General features: G+C 49.7%; 2 protein-coding genes across 6 annotated transcripts in view; one reads left to right on the forward strand and one right to left on the reverse strand.

The window, feature by feature from the left end:
- ITPR3 (inositol 1,4,5-trisphosphate receptor type 3) overlaps nucleotides 1-11,872 on the forward strand; it is a 38,558-nt gene extending 26,686 nt beyond the window's left edge. The window contains exons 40-58 of one of the 5 annotated variants that reach the window (XM_042833549.1): nucleotides 367-541; nucleotides 623-807; nucleotides 1,134-1,334; nucleotides 1,733-1,843; nucleotides 2,114-2,209; nucleotides 2,422-2,523; nucleotides 2,746-2,832; nucleotides 3,433-3,543; nucleotides 3,951-4,143; nucleotides 4,995-5,120; nucleotides 5,617-5,789; nucleotides 5,906-6,070; nucleotides 6,531-6,723; nucleotides 7,636-7,731; nucleotides 8,136-8,260; nucleotides 8,465-8,630; nucleotides 9,357-9,517; nucleotides 9,998-10,159; nucleotides 10,508-11,867. In XM_042833549.1, the coding sequence (XP_042689483.1) occupies nucleotides 367-541; nucleotides 623-807; nucleotides 1,134-1,334; nucleotides 1,733-1,843; nucleotides 2,114-2,209; nucleotides 2,422-2,523; nucleotides 2,746-2,832; nucleotides 3,433-3,543; nucleotides 3,951-4,143; nucleotides 4,995-5,120; nucleotides 5,617-5,789; nucleotides 5,906-6,070; nucleotides 6,531-6,723; nucleotides 7,636-7,731; nucleotides 8,136-8,260; nucleotides 8,465-8,630; nucleotides 9,357-9,517; nucleotides 9,998-10,159; nucleotides 10,508-10,576 (2,697 nt within the window). In that variant the 3' untranslated portion in view covers nucleotides 10,577-11,867. Of the gene's footprint in view, nucleotides 1-366; nucleotides 808-1,133; nucleotides 1,335-1,732; nucleotides 1,844-2,113; nucleotides 2,210-2,421; nucleotides 2,524-2,745; nucleotides 2,898-3,432; nucleotides 3,544-3,950; nucleotides 4,144-4,994; nucleotides 5,121-5,616; nucleotides 5,790-5,905; nucleotides 6,071-6,530; nucleotides 6,724-7,635; nucleotides 7,732-8,135; nucleotides 8,261-8,464; nucleotides 8,631-9,356; nucleotides 9,518-9,997; nucleotides 10,160-10,507 lie in introns of those variants that run through there. The other 4 variants (XM_042833546.1, XM_042833547.1, XM_042833550.1 and 1 more) reach the window with 4 other exon arrangements.
- Nucleotides 11,873-12,436: 564 nt separating this feature from the next.
- Nucleotides 12,437-17,714, reverse strand: LOC122168360 (ubiquinol-cytochrome-c reductase complex assembly factor 2). The gene is made up of 4 exons (XM_042833615.1): nucleotides 17,563-17,714; nucleotides 13,751-13,825; nucleotides 13,336-13,405; nucleotides 12,437-12,613 (listed from the first exon to the last, which is right to left on the reverse strand). The coding sequence occupies exons 1-4, from the start codon at nucleotides 17,698-17,700 to the stop codon at nucleotides 12,519-12,521; spliced, it is 378 nt and encodes a 125-aa protein (XP_042689549.1). The 5' UTR covers nucleotides 17,701-17,714; the 3' UTR covers nucleotides 12,437-12,518.
- Between the last annotated feature and the right edge of the window lie 1,731 nt (nucleotides 17,715-19,445).

A 19,445-nucleotide genomic window follows, 5' to 3' on the forward strand; every position in this document is an offset into this window, starting at 1 on the left:
CAAAAATGACTCAGAGTTGCAGCTCTCTGTTGATAACTTGTAGGTTATCTTGAATTCTTTATCATAGGGAAGCCAATAATGTGCAAAAACCTGTGGGGTTCCAAGATTGCGGCTGCTGTAACTGCTGCTTGCTCTGTCCCTAGCCCTGCTGTGGGTAAAGGAGAAGAATAGGCACAGGGCATGCTACACCCCCGTAAATCCAAAAGATTGCAATGCCAAAGGCATAGAAAGTAAAAGATTTAGGGAGAGGCTGGTAGTTGCCTGGTTACTTTCATGGTAGGCTATCCCAAGGTCTGAAGTGCCACAGGCTACCAAACCAGAGGGGCGGTCTGGGGTGGAGACTCCAACTGTGCTTCCTCCACCCAGAAATCCTTTTACAACCTGATGACGAGCGACAAGAAGTCCGAGAAGTTCTTCAAAGTTTTACACGACCGGATGAAGAAGGCTCAGCAAGAGACCAAGTCAACCGTGTCCGTGAACATGAGTGACATTGGGAACAAACCTCGTGAGGACAAGGACGAGCCTGACCCTGGCACCAAAGGTATGGAGCCGTGTCCTCCCAGCAAGGCCAGTGCCTGCCTCGTTGGACAGCCTGATGCTAATGGGGTTGGTTTGCCCCTAGGACGAGGAGAGACCTTCATGATGCCTGGCACCCCCTCCCGATACCCGCTGGCCTTAGGGTTTCGGAAGGGCCACGACGCCGGGGAGCAGGGGCAGAACAATGAGATGGGGGTGACGGTCCTGATTATGGAGCCTATCCTGCGATTCCTCCAACTGCTGTGTGAGAACCACAACCGAGACCTTCAGGTTGGTGCTGGGGGCTGCTAGGGGCTGGGGCAGAAGCCATATGGCTGGGGTGCGGGTTGGATGGGTTCTGCCTCCATTGGGTCCAAACAGGCACTGGCCACTCTGTGCCTCAGCTTCCTATGGATATAACCACCATTCCATCTGCTCGGTATGCTGGAAGGAGCCAATCGGGGCACTCCTGTGTCCATGGGAGCAGGTGCTGCCCTTGAGGGGTCTGCACACACTATAGGAACGGCCCTGGGCCTGATTCTCCATCTCTGGAGGGGACTCTGGAAAGGGGGGTCAGGACCTGCTTCAGGCTCATAACTGCAGGCTTTGCACAACAGAATTTCCTGCGGTGCCAAAATAACAAGACCAACTACAACCTGGTGTGTGAGACACTGCAGTTCCTTGACATCATGTGTGGCAGCACCACGGGTGGGCTGGGGCTGCTGGGCCTCTACATCAACGAGTACAACGTGGCTCTCATCACCCAGACCCTGGAGACCCTGACTGAGTACTGCCAAGGGCCCTGCCATGAGAACCAGGTCTGTGATGTTGTTGTGGGTCTGCATTGTTCCTGCAGCATTTCACCATCCGTTGGGGTACCCAAGGGGGGTTTGGGGGGGAATGCATGGACAGCAGCAGGGATAAGGCCAGTTTTGGGATTTGGGGCATGAAGGAGAGCAGAGCATGGGGAGAAAGGGTACCATGGTGCACAGGGATGGTGCATGGGTTTTCAGTGACTGCTGGGCAGTATAACATTGCATATAATGCTTAAATAATGCTGTGATGGAAACGGTGTCATTGCTGGAGAGAGAAGGGGTTTAGGGCTCCTGGTTCAGTGCTGTAGGCAAGCCACCATTTTGGAGCTGGGCTGTGTTGGATGGTGAAGCTGGGAAGGATGGCAGCATCCATGGGACAAAGAATTGCATTGTTTCCCTAGAGCTGCATCGTGACCCATGAGTCCAATGGGATTGACATCATCACAGCCCTCATCCTCAACGACATCAGTCCCCTCTGCAAGTACCGGATGGACCTGGTCCTGCAGCTGAAGGTGGGCAGAGCCTGGGGCTGGGGTGGGTGGCACATGTGTGAGTTCCCTGCTTGCTGGGCTGAGCTGTGGAGTAAGGCGAGCACTGGGCATGCATCAGGTCTTACATACATGAGCTGGGATAGGGCTGATGCATCCCCACCACAGAAGGTTTGGATGCCTTTAGCACAGGGGCATTTATGACTGACTGCAATGCAAGGGATTTCTGCCCATCCTGAGGTCCTGGGCAGAGCAATGCATAGCTCCTCTCATCAAGGACTGTGTCCCCACCAGGACAATGCCTCCAAGCTCCTCTTGGCCCTCATGGAGAGCAGGCATGACAGTGAGAACGCCGAGCGGATCCTCATCAGCCTCCGCCCGCAGGAACTGGTAAGGGCTGAGCGGGGTGGAAGGGTGAAGGACCCCTGTGAACTTGCTGCTGGACCTCTGCACTTCCAGGTCCTGGTGGGGTTTCAACCCAAACCCACGTTGGCTGCTGCCCTACCAGCAGTCACACACCGCTCTGCACCAGCATCCCTCCTGAGGAGGAAAACAGGGTGAGGGGACCAGGACAAGCTCACTCACCCTCTGCTGCCTTCCAGGTCGACGTGATTAAGAAGGCCTATCTGCAGGAGGAAGAGTGTGAAAACGCCGAGGTCTCCCCTCGGGAAGTTGGCCACAACATTTATATACTGGCACTGCAGGTACTGATGCTGCAATCTGCTGTGACAGCAGTGACCCACCAGGCTGGGCTCCCACTCATCCATTTGCACATCTTATTTATCTACATTTCCTCCAGCCAGGCTGAGAGATGTGCTTTTTGCATTCCCTGAAAACCCGGCATTGTGACTTATTGGCCATCCCACTCCAGTGCTGCAGAGGCTGCTCCATCCCATGCTAATGCAGCTCTTGTTGTTCCTTTCCAGCTGTCCCGACACAACAAGTCTCTGCAGCAGCTCCTGAAGCCGGTGAAGCGAATCCAGGAGGAAGAGGAGGAGGGCATCTCATCCATGGTACAGAAAGTCCTCGGGCATGGAGGCTGCCCCGCTGCTCATCAGCCAAGATTTGGTGGCTTTTGGTATTCCCAGGGTGAACTGGAGAAATAGAGGTTTATAAATGCCCATGTAGCCAAATCAGCACGCCCAATGGCACGTGCATCTGTGTAGCTCAGCTGTTTGTACAGCTCCCTGGGGAAGGCTCAGCACTAGCTGACATCCTGTGTGCTTCAGGGACGGGCTGTGCCTTGCCAGGTTTTCCCCTGCTCCCCTTCTCCTGCCCTTCCCTTCAGAAAAGGAAGGGCTGAGTCCCTCTGCTGCCATTTCTTCCTACTGTACCTCAGCTCCTGAACGAGATTCAGCAGTAATATGATTTCCCTGGGGTTTAGGGGCATTGATTTGTAATTTGTGGATTAGCAGCTTTTGGATGTAATTATTGCAGGGAATCGAATGTCTGTCACCTCAGGGAGCACTTGTACCCCTTTGGGAAGCTTTAATTCATTTGCTTTCTCCTGAAACCTCATCAGGTTCGGTACAATTTGAGGAACAATGTTGTCAGTGCAGTTAGACTTGAACCCCCCCCGGCTGTCCCTGCTCTCACCCTCTCTCCTCTCCCAGCTCAGCCTCAATAACAAGCAGCTGACGCAGATGCTGAAGTCGACGGCCCCAGTCCAGGAGGAGGAGGAGGACCCGCTGGCGTACTACGAGAAGCACACGTCCCAGATTGAGGCAAGACCTGTTTGGGTTGCTAGTACACACAGCTGATGGATCCCACGTGTGCTCTGGCTGCCTCGTGCCCCGTTATTCTGCACCAGGAACCTTCCCAGCCCGCTGCCCATAGGAAGCAGCTGCAAAGAGCTGGAGACATTAGCAGAGCCCATAGGGAGATGGGGGTACGCATGGACCCCCCCCAGGCCCTTCCTCCCTCTCCCCAGAGCAGATGGGATGCAGGCAGTGGGGCAGCCCAGTCCTTGGTTGCTCCTCCCAGCATAGATAGCCATGCAAGTTTGTTGGGTTGAGTCGTAGCATTAGATGAGTGGTGGTGATATTTGGATTTGGGGAGGTACGGCTGGGTGTAGAAAAGCAGGAAGCCCAGCGTGATACAGGCAGGATGTAAAGGCACCTTCCTCCTGCAGATTGTGCGCCTGGACCGCAGCATGGAGCAGATAATCTTCCCAGTGCCTGGCATCTGTGAGTTCCTCACCAAGGAGACCAAGTACCGACTCTTCACCACGACGGAGCAGGACGAGCAGGGCAGCAAAGTCAGTGATTTCTTCGACCAGTCATCCTTCCTCCACAATGAGATGGAATGGCAGAAGAAACTGCGCAGTAAGAGCGAGCCAGACCTTCCCTTTGCAGCAGAGCAGCTGTGAGCTGGGGGGCAGCCGTGCTTTGAGGGGGCTGTGACCCCCCGTGGCAGACTGGAGACCTCCTTGTGCCCTTGGGAGGTGTATTTCCTCCACACCTGTTAGTGTAATTCCTCATAGCCTGAGAGCATCTTCCAACACATTCCACACCTGCAGCTGTGCTCACCTAGAGAGCCCTCTGTTTGTTTTCAATTGGCTTCTCCCAAGCCAGCATCTAGTAGCTACATTTTTGTTGATAAAGGTGCTTTCTTTGCACGATGTGGATCTCCTTAGGTGCTTTCAGGGCTGCACCAGGACGGACTTCCTGGCTTAAAATATCAGCAGCTCAGTCAACAGTAAGAAGGCACACTATAAATACCGTGCTGTGGCTCAGAGGTAGCATGGCAGCACTGAAAACATTTGCAGATCCAGTCAAAACTATCTTAGGAATTCAGCAGGAAACACGTTTCCAGTATGGATGGGAAATTGCTGGCTGTGTCTCCTCTGGGACAGAGAATCAGGTTGCAAACACAAAGGCACTGTTGTTTGGAAAGGCGTGAGGATATAAGATGTGGGAGACAGGGAGGAGGGTGCAGTGATGAGTGAAGCCAATCAGATTCCAAGGTGCCAAGGGAGGTCAAAGGGCCCAGAAAGCACAAAATGTGAGCAGAGACATTTTGAACTTGTGTTCCTGTTACAAGAGATGAGGAGGAAGCTTTTATCAATGGCGTGAAGCGAGGGCCTCACTGGCTCAGTTTGGGTGTCTGGGAGGTCACAGCCGTCCCTGCTGGCACGAGGTTGGCTGAGATGTGTGTCTGCCTCCTCTCCCCGCAGGCATGCCGCTGATGTACTGGTTCTCCCGCAGAATGACTCTCTGGGGAAGCATTTCCTTCAACCTGGCTGTCTTCATCAACATAATCATTGCTTTCTTCTACCCTTATGTTGAAGCCACTTCCATGGGTAAGTGCCCCAGTAGCTTCTGCTCCTTGAAGTAGAGGAAAAAGGGGATCCTGGTGTGCAGGGAGCACTGTCTCTTGTTTGTGTCTCCTTGCCTTTGTCTCCTCTTGACTCCTAAAGCCTTTTCTGTTGGTCCTGGCAAGGGACTGAATCGAGGTTTCAGTTGCCAGCCCTCCCACGACTTCCTTCTTAGGGAACAGGCTCTTCTCCCTGGGCTGTACTTTCCCTATTTGGAAAATGGGGGAAGTAAGGACAGAATACGTACCAGCTGTCTGGAAATCTTAATGATCTACCGTGGTTTTGAGATCTCAGATAAAAGATGTTAGAAAAGCATATCAGCAAGGACCATCTCTCTGCAGTCAAGCACAATTTCTTTCTTCCTTCCCTCAGATAATCAGCATATTGGGTTTCTGGATGCTTTGGACAGTAACATGGTGTCTGATTGGCAACATGCATTTAACCTCATGCCATTTAATTGCTGTGGATCATCTCTTCCCAGGAGTGCTGGATTCCCCATTGATCTCACTGCTCTTCTGGATTCTGATCTGCTTCTCCATCATGGCCCTGTTCACCAAGCGGTACGGTGTCAGACCGCTGCTGGTGGCCCTGATCTTGCGATCAATTTATTACTTGGGGATTGGACTCACACTGAACATCCTGGGAGCTCTCAATGTAAGTTCTCAGAGCGCTGCTAGAAAAACAGCATAGCGTCCGATGGCACAGGAGGCTGTTCTGCACTCACAAAGCACAGCAAACCTCACTCCCTCCCGTTTCTGCTTGCTCTCCAGCTGACCAACAAGATTGTGTTTGTGGTGAGCTTCGTGGGTAACCGTGGGACCTTCATCCGAGGCTACAAGGCCATGATCATGGACGTGGAGTTTCTTTACCACGTTGGCTACATCCTGACGAGCGTCCTGGGGCTCTTTGTGCACGAACTCTTCTACAGCATCCTGGTACAGTAAACATTTGGGGCACAGACACAGCCAGGTTGAGCTGTTAGGAGCTAGAAGTTTCCTGTGACACCTTGATCGATAACAGCAGTGAGAACAATGCCCCATGCTTCAATATTTGCGTAGGCTGATCTTTCTGCCTTCCGACAGCATCTATTACTGTCTCTCTCCCAGCCTTTTGCTATCACTCTTTTTCTAATCTCTGCTGCGTACTTTATCTGGGTCAGCAGGGAGACAACGTGAAGGCAGAGGCAGGGGGCATGCGTCCTATTCTTGGCTCTCCTGCTGAGCTTAAGTTCACTTCATTCTTCTGCAGTAAGATGGAAAACTTGAGTGCTTTATGTGAAAGTTAGTCCATGTCTACTGAGCGATCCTAGATCTCGGGATAAAAGGGACGTAGGTAGGCCAGGCATTGTTACAGAAAAGCACCCTGCAGCATTTCTTTGCTCCTGGGTCCTTTCAGCTGTTTGACTTGATCTACCGCGAGGAGACCTTGTTTAATGTCATCAAGAGCGTGACGCGCAACGGGCGCTCCATCCTGCTGACTGCCCTCCTGGCGCTCATCCTTGTCTACCTCTTCTCCATCGTGGGCTTCTTGTTCCTGAAGGATGACTTCATCCTGGAGGTGGACCGGCTGCCGGATAGCAAAGCCCAAGGTGAGCCAAACCATGGACTGGTGTCCGTGGTGCTTGGGCTGGAGGGGACCAGCAGAGCACGGGTCCTTCGCTGTGGCTGCACTGCTGGGTGCAGTCGTTGATGGGTGGTCACACACTCTTGGGGGAGCTGGTTTTGGGGCCGGCAGAGAAGAGTCTGCCTGCACTGACATAGAGATCTCACGCTGCAGAAAACAAGGCCTGGGGGCTGGAGGGACTGCAGAGAAGGAAGTGGGCAGATAGGAATGAGTTCTGTAGCACTGCAGAAGTCTTACTGAAACTCGAGCAGAAAATGGATGACACTGATGAAACTGTTGCTCTGGATGTTAAAAAAACAAGCAGCTTGTGTGTCAATCATAACACAGGGCTTTGGGGTAGGCTTTTACTCCTCTTTGCATCTGAAGTCTTTTTGGTATGCTTTTACAATCACAGAGATAAGTTAGCATGGAAAAAATATGCTCGGATTATTTGAATAAAGTACAGGTTTTTAATATACTTGGACTACAGTACAGTAGTTTGGAGATTAGAGTCAAAAAATCTGGATGTTTTAAAGAGAGAATACCCTTGAAAAAGCAGCTGGTTGGTGGTTGCATCCAAGACTCTTAACTTCAAAGGATGAGAATATGGTTTTTATGCATCTTAGCCTGGAAAACTGGCAGCTCTTTCTGAACAAAGTTGGGATGTCAGTGCGATGATTACCCAGCCCATGACAGGGCGGTTGGAACTAGATAATCTTTAAGGTCCCTTTCAATCCAAGCCATTCTATGATTCAAAACCTAGAAAAGGCTACGAGAACGGGGATCAAGATTTTTTTTTGAGTTGTTTGAAAGCTGCAATGAGATGCAGGTGAAGAACACTTGTGACAGGAGCAAAGAGCTGATGCTCTGACAAGGCTGTGGGCTCTTTTACTTGCAGATGACCCCTTGGGGATGCATAGGAACATGGAGACCTTCATGGAGTCCTGCAGTGGTGACAAAATTAGCTGCTCCGCTGAGCCCACTGCTTTGCAAGGTAAGTGAGCTCATCAGAAAGGTCAGTGCTGTTAGCAGCAGGGTAGCCTTACGGCCTTGTTTGTCAGCGAGCTCTGAAAAATCCTACAAAGGACTGCAAGAGGGAAGAAATAGCCCACTTTTTGGCACTTGTTAAGCAAAATTCTGCACTCCTTTACGTAAAAATGTTGAAATATTGATTTAATTTAGTTTAATTAAGGAAATCGAGTGCTTTGGGGATGCTCAGCCAAACACCTCCATTGCGAGGAGGAAGATGGAGGAGATGCTGGGGTGCCTGGGAGCTCCCATCTGGGGCACTGCATCACTGCAGCTCATCCTGGAGCTCTGGGTTCTTTGGGACGGGCTGGTTCTTCTGCCCTTCTGCGCTCTGGCTTTGTGCTTTTATTCTTCCCTCTGGTGTTGTAGAAGCAGACACTGACCAGTGGGAACGAGCCTGTGACACACTGCTCATGTGCATTGTCACTGTCCTGAACCACGGCCTGAGGAACGGAGGGGGTGTGGGGGACATTCTGCGCAAGCCATCGAAGGATGTGAGTGGGGTCCCTTCCTTCTGCCACTGCAGAGCTGCCCTTCCTCCCTCAAAATCACTTCCAGCTCTTTCCCCCGCTGCTGTCCTTCAGTGCTTTTGCCCATCGCACCCCCACGCCTCTCCTCACCTTGTACCCTCAGCCTATGGTCCTTGCAGGATGGAGGGGAGGTTTGCAAGACATGTTTTTTCCTTTTGTCCACCTCAGGAGTCCTTGTTTCCTGCTCGGGTTGTCTACGACCTCCTCTTTTTCTTCATTGTCATTATCATCGTCCTGAACCTCATCTTTGGGGTCATTATTGACACCTTTGCTGACCTGAGGAGCGAGAAGCAAAAGAAAGAAGAGATACTGAAGACCACTTGTTTCATATGTGGTGAGTGCAGATCCTTGGCTCTGCGTGTGCAGGAATTGCCCCCACGTTGTTCCTCTCTTTAAGGTCAGCCTGTGACATGAGGGAAGAAGTGAAGCTTCAACCAGTTTTTAGTTTTCATTTGGTTCACAGCACAACTTAAGTCTGTTCACCAGTAGGTCACTACAGTGTGAGGAGGCTTAAACAAGGACACAAACCGAGGGGGGAAATTATCCCTGTTCCTCCTGGCCTTCTGTTAATGAGGTGTTACACTGAATGCTGCATTGTGGTGTTCTTGTCGCCGTGCATCACTCCTGGGACCAGCATTTATCAACTGGAAAAAAAGCATATTGCTAAGGAAATAGAATAGAGGAAAATGTTCCAGAATGCTTTTGGTCATAGGAAGGCATCCAAAAAACCAACCCAACCATAAATATAGCTTCTTTTTTTCTTGTAAGATCCAGTGGGTGCATTGTGTTCTTTTAGATTATATAGGCAGGAAGCATAGCTAGTAGAACTTTAAATAGAAGCCTCCTGAATACACAACTGGGTTATTTTCCCTCTGCTTTGGATTCTTGTAGTGTGCTAAATGCCAACTAATTATTAAAAGCACTTCTTGAAAGTCACACCTGGGACAGGAGGCAATTATCTGTACTTCCTTTCACATTTGTTTGCTTGCTCACTTCTTACCTTTGCCTCCCCTCCTTTTCTCCTTTCTCCACCTTCTCCACACTTGACTGCCTTTCCCAGGACTCGAACGGGACAAGTTTGACAACAAGACAGTGTCCTTTGAGGAGCATATTAAGTACGAGCACAACATGTGGAACTACTTGTACTTCATAGTGCTGGTGCGAGTGAAGAACAAGACAGACTACACAGGTCCGGAGAGCTACGTGGCTCAGATGATAAAGGTAGCGTCCTTTCTGAGCAGCCCTGTTGCACCCTGCCTGCCCCAGAGGGATGTTTGAGAACACTGGGTTTGCCAAAAAAACCCAACGAGTTTTGAGAAGGAACTTTTGGAAAATATTTAAGAAAGTTGCTGTTCCGTAGTTCGTTCTTAGCTGGTTAATTCCCCTGTGCAATCTCAGCCAACGACGTGCTGTTTGATGTTGTGTGCTGTGGATAGAAGGATTGTGCCAGGCAGTATGGACTGTGTGACTGCAAGGTGATTTCGAGGCAAAAAGGGAAGGCAAGGAAATTTAGGAAAAAAACCTTCTGAACCTGGACCCAGACTGGGGGGGAAAAAGGTTAAAAGGGTTGGTGGTGGGAAATGTGCAGAGATGCAGACAAGCCTTTGAGAATTCCTTTAGTCCCTAAGCATAGGCCATGGAAATCAATCCCACCGGGTCTTTTGTCTCCTTCTCACCCTCTCCCATTCTCCATGGTCCCAGAACAAGAACCTAGACTGGTTCCCCCGGATGCGAGCCATGTCTCTGGTCAGCAATGAAGGGGAAGGGGAACAGAACGAGATCCGAAATCTTCAAGACAAACTCAACTCAACGATGAAGCTGGTGTCCCATCTCACCTCCCAGCTGAATGAGCTGAAGGAACAGGTACTAAATGTTATAAAAACAGGAACGCTCCAATTAACACCCCACTGTATCAAAAAACCCTCAGCCCTTACCAGAATAGACACCCATTCCAAGAGCAGGAGGCAGAACCAGCCCACTCCTATTTAACTATGGATACAATTCAGAGGGCTCTTTTAGCTCTTCTGCAGGGAGTTGAGAATACTGGAGTCGTGTGCTTTTTGATACCTCCTCATCAGCTGGAGCCCGGCTCATGGCGTGTTCTGGCAGATGCTTAGAGCAGCCCAGTCAGTCACACACCTGAGAAGCACACTAATGAACAGAATAACAGCCTGGTTTCCTACCTCACTTGTGTCCTTGTTTGAACTCCAGATGACAGAGCAGAGGAAGCGCAGACAAAGGATGGGGTTTGTGGATGTCCAGAATACCATGAACCATTAAGACACAGAAAAAGGATCAGCTTCACCCCCTGAAGGACTAAACACACCTATCAGATGATGAGGCTGCTTATCCCTGGGTCCCACGCATGGACATCACTGTCAGAGAAAGCAGGACCACGTGGAGGGGCTTCCAAGTCAATATTCTCCTTAGATTGCTTGTAAGCAATTCAGGAACCAATGGCTGGCGAGGATTCCTCACGATTCCTGGACCCACATGTTACTCCATGCCCTTAGAGGAAGATAAATTATACAAGACTTTTATTCCTCATTGCAATAACTCTTTATTTTGCAAATGTAGGGGGTTGTATCTTTATCTCCATGTGCTACATCTGGTGGCCTCCACCCAGGTGTAGTGTAACTAGCTGTAGGGCTGCAGTATTTAACTTATTCCAGGAGCATCACTAGTAAACGTGGAACTTTGCAGACCAGCCATCGTATTTGCTGTACCTGCTCCATGCTGCTTCCTGTCCATTTAAAGAATTCTGTTCATCACTTTGGTGCAGTAAAAGAGGAGCTAACCTCAGGAGATGGATTTGATAATTTAGCTCACCAAATGAGGATGAGAATCTAAGGTAGTACTATGAGAACTGGCCTTTTGCCTTCTGTGGACAAAGAATATCTGGGGAGTAGTAGTAGGAAACTGCAGGTTTACAGGAGTTCACTGTGAAGGGGTGTCCTGTGGTTTAGATTCATCTCTGGTGTAATGTTTTACTTTTGTTGTTGTTACTTAAGAACTAAAGTGTAAATTGCCTTAACTAAATTAAAGACAAAATGAAGTTATAATAAAAACTTAAACATGGTAAAGAAACCTCCCTTCCTCTGGGACGCAGGGGGGCTGTTGTGAATAGAAATAAAGAGCAATTCAGATACGTGAACCAATGCAGGGCTGTATTACCAAAGATACCACAGCCCACTGCCAACAACGTTACTGTGAAGAACTACCTGGAACACCAGCCTTGCATTCCGAAGCGTTCGATCAGAGCATCCTGCAAAGTTTCCAATTCTTTCGCTACTTGCCAGGAAAACAGACTTTGAACACATGGAAAGGAGCAGCTGTTCGAGCTGCCTGGAGCCAAGCAGAGTCCTGGCATAGCTGTGTTCTAGACACTCATCATTCTCCAGCCAAGCAGTGCTGCAGCCATCCCAGCTACAATCCTGCGCCTCTGCCTCCCAAGAACAGAGGTTGAGGCAAGCATCAAAGATTTAAAAAGCAATAAAAATAGGCCACAGCGATGGACTAATCACACCTGAAATTAATTTACGGCCCTATAGAGCAACACATCATGACAACCTATCTTCATCCCTCAGATCTGCAGTAACCGACACAGAGCCTTCTCTTCCCGCTGGGGGCAATCTGCATTGTTAGCTGAGCCAGCACCACAGCAATGCAGCACTGCAGACAAGGTGTGCAGCTGAGATCTCATCTGCACTCTTCTTACACTGCTCTGCTGTCACCATGGTAAACAGTCACCTCAGTGCTTTCTTGTGCCTTCCCAGGCTACTTCTCAAAAGCACCACAAACGTGATCATTAAGTTCTCTCTCCCTCCATTTCACTGTTAACAGTGCAAACACAGATAAGCACAGCTACCTGCCATCACTACTGTGTGCTGTCTTCACAAGCAGATGTAAAGCTTACATGGTTGTACCTCCTTGCTGTGCACTTCCTGATGGTCTGTTTCTTATAATACAAATGATCTGGTCTAACAACACAGAGCTTTTTCCTTTCAAACTTTTACACCGATCCCATATGCCTTCATTGCAGATGTGTTACGGTAGGTCCTACATTTCCAAAAAGAAAAGAGCAGACATTACAAATGAAGGGTATAAAGTCTGAACAAAAAAAAAAACCAACGCTGTTGCTAAGAGGAATGAATGGTTTTATTCATCATGGCAACACAGAGCTATAGGAATATATACAGAGGAGAATCTGGGAGTCAGCCTATCACTTCGAGTCCTCTTCAGATTTCTTGGCGTAAAACCTTTCTCGCAATTTTCTCCACGTCCCTTTTTTCATGTCTTCCATCTGTTTCAGAATGTCTGCAAAAGGAGAAGGGGGAGAGAGAGAGATGGGGAAAGAGGAAGAAAGGCAGGAAAGCAAAGGGCTGACGGCCCTCTTATAAGAGCTTTGCCTTACAAACGTTTTCTTTTTTTGACTTTTTGTCTTAATGAATTTCTATTTCAGGGCCTGAGGCAAGTTTGTTTTCCCTTTCAATCAATTGTGCAGGGAGTCCCTTATCTCTAACAACTAATATTCAGTTGCCACGCACCACAGTCAAAGTTAGGAAGTGGAGCAGAACAAAACGGCATTGGCTTCCTGCACCGTGCTTAATAAATGATTTGGCTGAGAGTCTTTCTGCATTGTGGTACCCTGCTTTCTCTGAGTCTAACACGAGATAAGAAGCACTGAAGGGAATTTGAACATGATGAAATGGAAGCCAAGAATTTTTTGAGCCACGTAGCAAATGTGGATTGCTTTCATGCAGCTCCTGCCATTCTGTCTCAAAGAGTCTCACAAACCCTCTGCCATTCCTGCCCACTGCAAAAAACACAATTGACTTTTTGTCCCAATCGATTACTGAGACTCTCCTCAATTATGCCTGAACTTTACACCTTTTTAACCATCCTAATATACCTGCATGGCAGTCCCAATCAGTCCTTTAGTCACAAGTGTTTAGTAGAAGTGATGAAGTGAACACCACAAAGAAAAGAATGTAATTTATCTCCTGCACTGATTTACTCCCAAGTCACAGCATTAGTACCTGTTGCTAGGATCATCTTGCAATCTTGCACTGTCACTCCAGTGAAGCTTGTGTCTTTCAGGCGTGGATACTTCTCAAACAAGCAAGTAGGTGTGAGAAGGAGAGACAGAACAAGGCATTACTTGCAGTGCACAAAAGAGGTAATATGCCACCAAATAACAGAGCCCTACTCATTTTCGGTCAAGAACTAAGAATTGTGTTCATCCATAGCAAAAACCACCATCAGCACTGTTCAGACATGCCATGAAGGCCAGCAGTAAAACCAGGAAGACCAAAGGGACAGGCAGTGCAGCATCCATCTGACTTCTCATTCGCCTGCTGTATGCTCAGAGCCCCTGCTGGGAAGAGGCAATGCACTGCAGCAGGTGGTGACTGGCTCACTAAAGGGCTGGCAATGGCTAACAACAAACCTTACCTTGTTTTTGTAGTAGTTGTTGTGGATTCTGACTAAGCTCTCATACATTTGGTCACAGGTCTCAGGATCAGCAATCTGGAAAGTGACAGAAATATTACACAAGTCTTATTTTAAAACCTGCAGAGCAGAAGATGTCATTTGAGCTGAAAGTCTGCGAGAAGGACAGCAGAAGAGAAGCTTAGCAAGCTCCCAGTGCAATGCTGGATGCTGGTGACCCCTATTATGCTGCTCCTGAAGGCAGAGCATTTTCTTTCTCCTCCACTTCTGGCCAGCTTGGCCTACAAGAATAATGAGGCACGTAAGTTCTAGAAGGGACTTTGAGTTCTGCTCACAAAGATATGGCAGCTCAACTGTGAGTGCACAGTGAATGTGAAGATAGCTGGATGGTTTTCCTCTTGTGCTTATTGGCCAGCACTGTGAAATCTGAGCTTTCTCTGCTCAGAGGCAGGTTTTGCCTCCTGTTTCATTCTAAGGATCAAACAGGATGAGGTACCAGGATGGAAGGTAGAGAAAATCCTGGTGCAGGCTAAAAATAGTTTATAATTGATTAGGGAAAAGCAGCACTGAGCAGCTTGCGTAGGGTAAATGGATTTCTATTTTGGTCCAGTAAGTTGGAAAGATTTTGCTAATACCTAAAACACTCCTCGGTGCATCCGACAGGTGCCTCTGCCTCACAGAGTCTGTTCAGCACCATGTGTGGCAGGTCGTCTTGTTTTTCTAATTTATAGTGGGAACCAACTTGACCAGAACTCTGCACTGCTGGCCAATGACATCAAACGCCAACGATTAAAATGGATACGTGAATAAGAATAGCATCAGCCATAACAAGGCGGGATAAAATGACACAGCTCGTCTGTCCTTGGGGTGCTGGCATGGGTTCAACACAAGAAGGGTAATGCCTCCTCTGCACCAGCTTGGAACCCAGGAAAAGGCTCTCCTGCTACAGCACGCGATGGCTACCGGAGAAGAAGGGATAAAGGCCAGACGGGCTGCCAAGCGCCACCAAACTGCAGGTGATTTTCAGCTTCGCATATTTTACAGCCACTTTTCAAGTGACCCTGCTGATGTTTTCGTAATGACAGCAGAAATAGCCATTAAATAGTACTGCCTGAAAAAAAATATCAGCAAGTCTTCCTTCACCTGAATAAAACAGACATTTGGCTGACAGAGTATCCTGTAAGGCTCGAGCGCTTCTCTCATACATTCCTCCTGCTGACTGCCAGTACATTTCCTTTCGCTGTATTAAGTCTTTATACATACAAATTGACATCACTGCTGCAGGCATCAATTTAGGTTTTCAAGACCGGTGGCAGCTTGGGGATCTTGTGACCAATCGGTGCAGCGCATTCAGCTGTCCTGAGCGTGTGGAAAAGCAATAAGCACTTCCTGCAGTGTCTGCTGCAGATTATCCTGGTGACCAATATGGAATTAGGAGCTTGTAATGGCACACTGCAGTAGAAGGAGCACATCTGGAACAGCGCTTTTATGCTAAGAAAGGGCACATCAGATACGTGAGGGGAAGGTTCTGTTTAACTGACTTCATTTCCTTTTATGACAAGGTCACCCATCCAGTTGAGGAAGGAAAGCCAGCTGATGCTGTCTTTTTGGATTTTGGTAAAGCTTTTGATACTGTTTCTCACAATATCCTTCTGGACAAAATGTCCAGCATAAAGCTAAACAAGAACAACCTACGGTGGGTGAGCATTTGGCTGATGGGTCGGGCCCAAAGGGGACAGATCAGGCTGGTTGGTCACTGGCACTCCCCCAGGGCTCCATTTTTAGGCTAGTTCTCTTCAGTGCCTTCATAAATGATTTGGATGTAGGACTAGAAGGTATTTTGAATAAGTTTGCTGATGATACTGAGCTGGGAGGAGCTGATGACACAGCTGAAGATGACTTCCAGAGAGATTCAGGCAAATTAGTGAGGTGGGCAATCAAAAACCAAATGAAGTTCACCGAGAGCAAGTGCTGGATTCTGCACCTGGGAAGAGACAACCCTGGCTGTACATACACAGGGGGGATGAGACTCTGGAGAGCAGCCCTACTGAAAGGGACATGGGAGTCTTGGTTGAAAGCAGGTTAAATGTGAGCCAGAAGTGTGGCCAGATGGTCAGGAAGGTCAACTCTACCCTGGGTGCACTGAGCAGAGCACTGCTAGCTGGTTGAGGGAAGGGACTGCCCCACCATGCACTGCATCAATACGGCCTCACCTTGAGCACTGAGGGCTGTCGTGTGCTCCACAGTACAAAAAAAGACATAAAGCTACTAGAGAGCGTTCAAAGGAGGTCTACAAAAGGTGAAGGGTCTGGAAGGAAAGATGTATAAGGAGCAGCTGAGGTCCCCTGGGTTAGCCAACAGATGAGCTGAGGGGGGGAGGCCTCACAGCCCTGCAGCTCCTCAGAGAGAGCAGATGGACAGTGCTGAGCTCTGCTGATCGACCACAGAACGTGAGGGAACGGCTTGGAGCTGTGATGGGGGAGGTCAGGGGGTGTGAGGTGAAGGTTTTGCACCAGAGGGTGGTGGGCATGGCACAGGTTCCCCAGGGCAGTGTTCATGGTTCTGAGCCTGCCAGAGCTCAAGTAGCATCTGGACAACGTGCACATGCCCTGATTTTTGGGTGGATCTGGACTTGATGTTATGAGCATGGACTGAGAGAGCTGAGGCTGTTCAGCGTGGAGGAGAGATGGCTTTGTGGGAGATGTGATAACAGCCTTTCAGAAATTAAAGCAGGGCTGTAAGAATGGGACAGACTCTTTAGCAGACAGTGATGATAAGACAAGGGAAAATGACTTCAAACTCAAAGAGGGGAGATTTAGAGTGGATACAAAGAAAAAGTCTTTTACAATGAATGACGGTGGTGAAGCACTGGCACAGATTGCCCAGAGAGGTGGTGGAAGCCCATCCCTGGAGACATTCATCATCAGGATGGACATGGCAAACAGCAGCCTGATCAAGCTGTAGATGCCCCTGTTCAGTGTAAGGTGACAGAATGGCCCAGGTTGGAAGGGACCTCAAGGATCACGAAGCTCCAACCCCTGCCACAGGCAGGGCCACCAACCTCCCCATTTCATACCAGCCCAGGCTGCCCAGGGCCCCATCCAACCCGGCCTTGAACACCTCCAGGGATGGACGGGGCATCCACAGCCTCTGGGCAGCTGTTCCAGCACCTCACCACTCTCTTAGGAAAGAACTTCCCCCTGACATCCAACCTCAATCTTCCCTCCCAACTTCAAACCATTTCCCCTTGTCCTGCTGTTATCTCCCCTTCCCAAGAGTTGATTCCCCTCCTGTCTGTAGGCTCCCTTTAGGTACTGCAGGCTGCAATGAGGTCACCCCGCAGCCTTCTTTTCTCCAGGCTGAACAAGCCCAGCTCCCTCAGCCTGTCTTTTTGGGGAGGTGCTGCAGCCCCCTGATCATCTCTGTGGCTCCTCTGGACCCCCTCGAACAGCCCTCTGTCCTTCTGGTACTGGGGGCTCCAGACCTGGACGCAGCACTGCAGATGGAGCCTCACAAGAGCAGTGCCCATTAAAGGCCCTTTCCATCACTAAGGACTCTATGATTCCTCCCGGTTCCCTTCCAGCTCAGGATGCCCCACGATCCTGCCGTTCCCCCCACCACCTCCCACGCTGTAAAGCACTGCAGCCGCACATTTCATTCCCATTCATTTCAGTTTCAATTCTGCACCACGCCCCGCCCCGCCCCCACCGCTAGGAGCGCCACAATGCGCATGCGCGGTCCCGCCCTTCTGCTCCCCCCCTTCCAGTTCCCGCTTAGGCCTTCGCCGCCCTCCCGCTGCATCTCCCCGCTCTCACCTGCGTGTTCTCCCCCTCGCGGAAGGCTTGAGCCACGCGTTGCCGAATGAAGACGCCCAAATCGCGCTGCCGCTTCGTCTCCTCCACCGGCCACTCCTCGCAGAGCCGCAGGAAGCGCCGGTACCTGGTGGCTGCCATGACGGTCACGTGACCGGGGCGGAGGGGCGGAGCCGTGCATGCGCAGTGCCGCGCAGCGTGGTTCGTTAGCGGGTGTTGTGCGGCTCAGCGGTGTCTCTCCGTGTGCGACGTTGGGCCGGCAAAGGTGCCTCGCTGCTGGGCTGCGCGGAGCCCGTTGGCCAGCAGCGTGGCGTGAGATAGCTGCTTTGGTGCTTGGTTTTGTAGGAATGGAATGGAATGGAATGTTGTTTCTGCGTTAGATATAAAAAAAAAAGGGGGGGAGATTGATCTGAAGTAGAGCACAGTGTGTTTTTGTTTTGTAACTTGTCCTTAGAAATGTGGTGTGAAAAGGTAGAAATACCATCTATGTTGGTAACATGCTTTAGGAATACAGCTGCTGAATCACGTGATCAATTCTTGCTTGCAAAATGCAGTAGTTTTTAAATGTTGCAAATAGTGTAGGTATAGTGTGATGGACTAGAGAGCATGTTGTAGGGCTGTTCTGTTTGGATAAGAGACCCTCAGCAAAAGAAAAACAGACTTAGCAAACATCAAAGCAGGCAGGGCTGCACACTGGCTGGCTTGCCTTGCTCTGGGCAGGTTGGGGTGCAGCAGGCAGGCATCAAGGCCCTCTGTCCTCCTTCCAAGCTTATCTGTATGCAAGGACGAGCAGATGTGCAGAAAGAGGACCGAGTGTTGAGTGAGCAAATGTGAGAAGTTACTAATTAGCAATACATGCTCAGCTGCAACAACTGATGTTTAGCCAGTATTTGTGTGTTCAGTTGAGCATCAGGAAGACTGCGATCCTGAAGCACTCGGCCAATGAGGAACCAGGGGAGAAGGAGATAAGCGTCGAGTAATAGGGCATAAAAGATGGAATGCTGTTTTCTGGGTGCTCTCCTGCCTGCAGGAGGCCCGCCACTGCAATTGTGAATAAAACCTGCTTTATCAGAGATACCGTCCTGATACATTATTTGGGTATTTCCAACAGTTTCTGCCTGCTTCACAACCTAGGGAGACCTGGCTGGTGTTCATAGAGCTATGGGATGGTTGGAGTTAGGGTTGGGAGGGAAGGGACCTTTTAGGTCACCTCATTCCATTCCTTGTTATAGGCAGGGACATTTTCCTCTTACTCAGGCTGCTCATAGCCTAACCCAGCCTGGCCCTGAGTGACCCACAGGCTCACTGGGCAGTGTGTGCTGTGCCCCACCACCTCACAGTAAGGAATTCCTTTTTCTGCCATCTCCACGGAGCACATGACGTTATGCTCACAGTGGTTAAATACTCAGTAACTGTGCTGGTATGTAAGGGAGGAAAAAGGGAGCAGGGTGATGCCTGTGCAAGCAGCTGGGATGCCTCCATTTCTGCAGGAGAAATGAGGGATGGCTGGGGATCACACATAGCCCAGCTGCTGGCACCTTGCTTAGAGCCTTCCTCATCCTTCCCTGCTTGCAGATCCCACGTCCTGCCCTCCAGAGGCTCAGCAGCAGTGTAAGGGCTGAGGTAGGTCTGCATGAGCACAAAAGCTGTGAGGTGTGGGCCACAATCAGCACTGACCACAGCATGTGAGTGTGAGCCAAGGCAGTGGGTGATGCAGGCTTTTCACTGCTGAAGCAATGTTTGTGGCTTTTTTAATAGTCAGCAGTGCTTGTGGGCAAGAAATATGCAATACCATGAACAATATTCAGTAAATAATGAGATATTCCCAGATGCACTTCAGGCCAAGTAAAATATGCAGCTGGGCCAGATGACTTAAATTTTCCAGC

The sequence above is a fragment of the Centrocercus urophasianus genome, unplaced genomic scaffold (genome assembly GCF_019232065.1).
Source record: "Centrocercus urophasianus isolate 14NV4802_14NV808 unplaced genomic scaffold, USGS_Curo_1.0 seq_42, whole genome shotgun sequence".
NCBI classification, from domain to species: domain Eukaryota; kingdom Metazoa; phylum Chordata; class Aves; order Galliformes; family Phasianidae; genus Centrocercus; species Centrocercus urophasianus.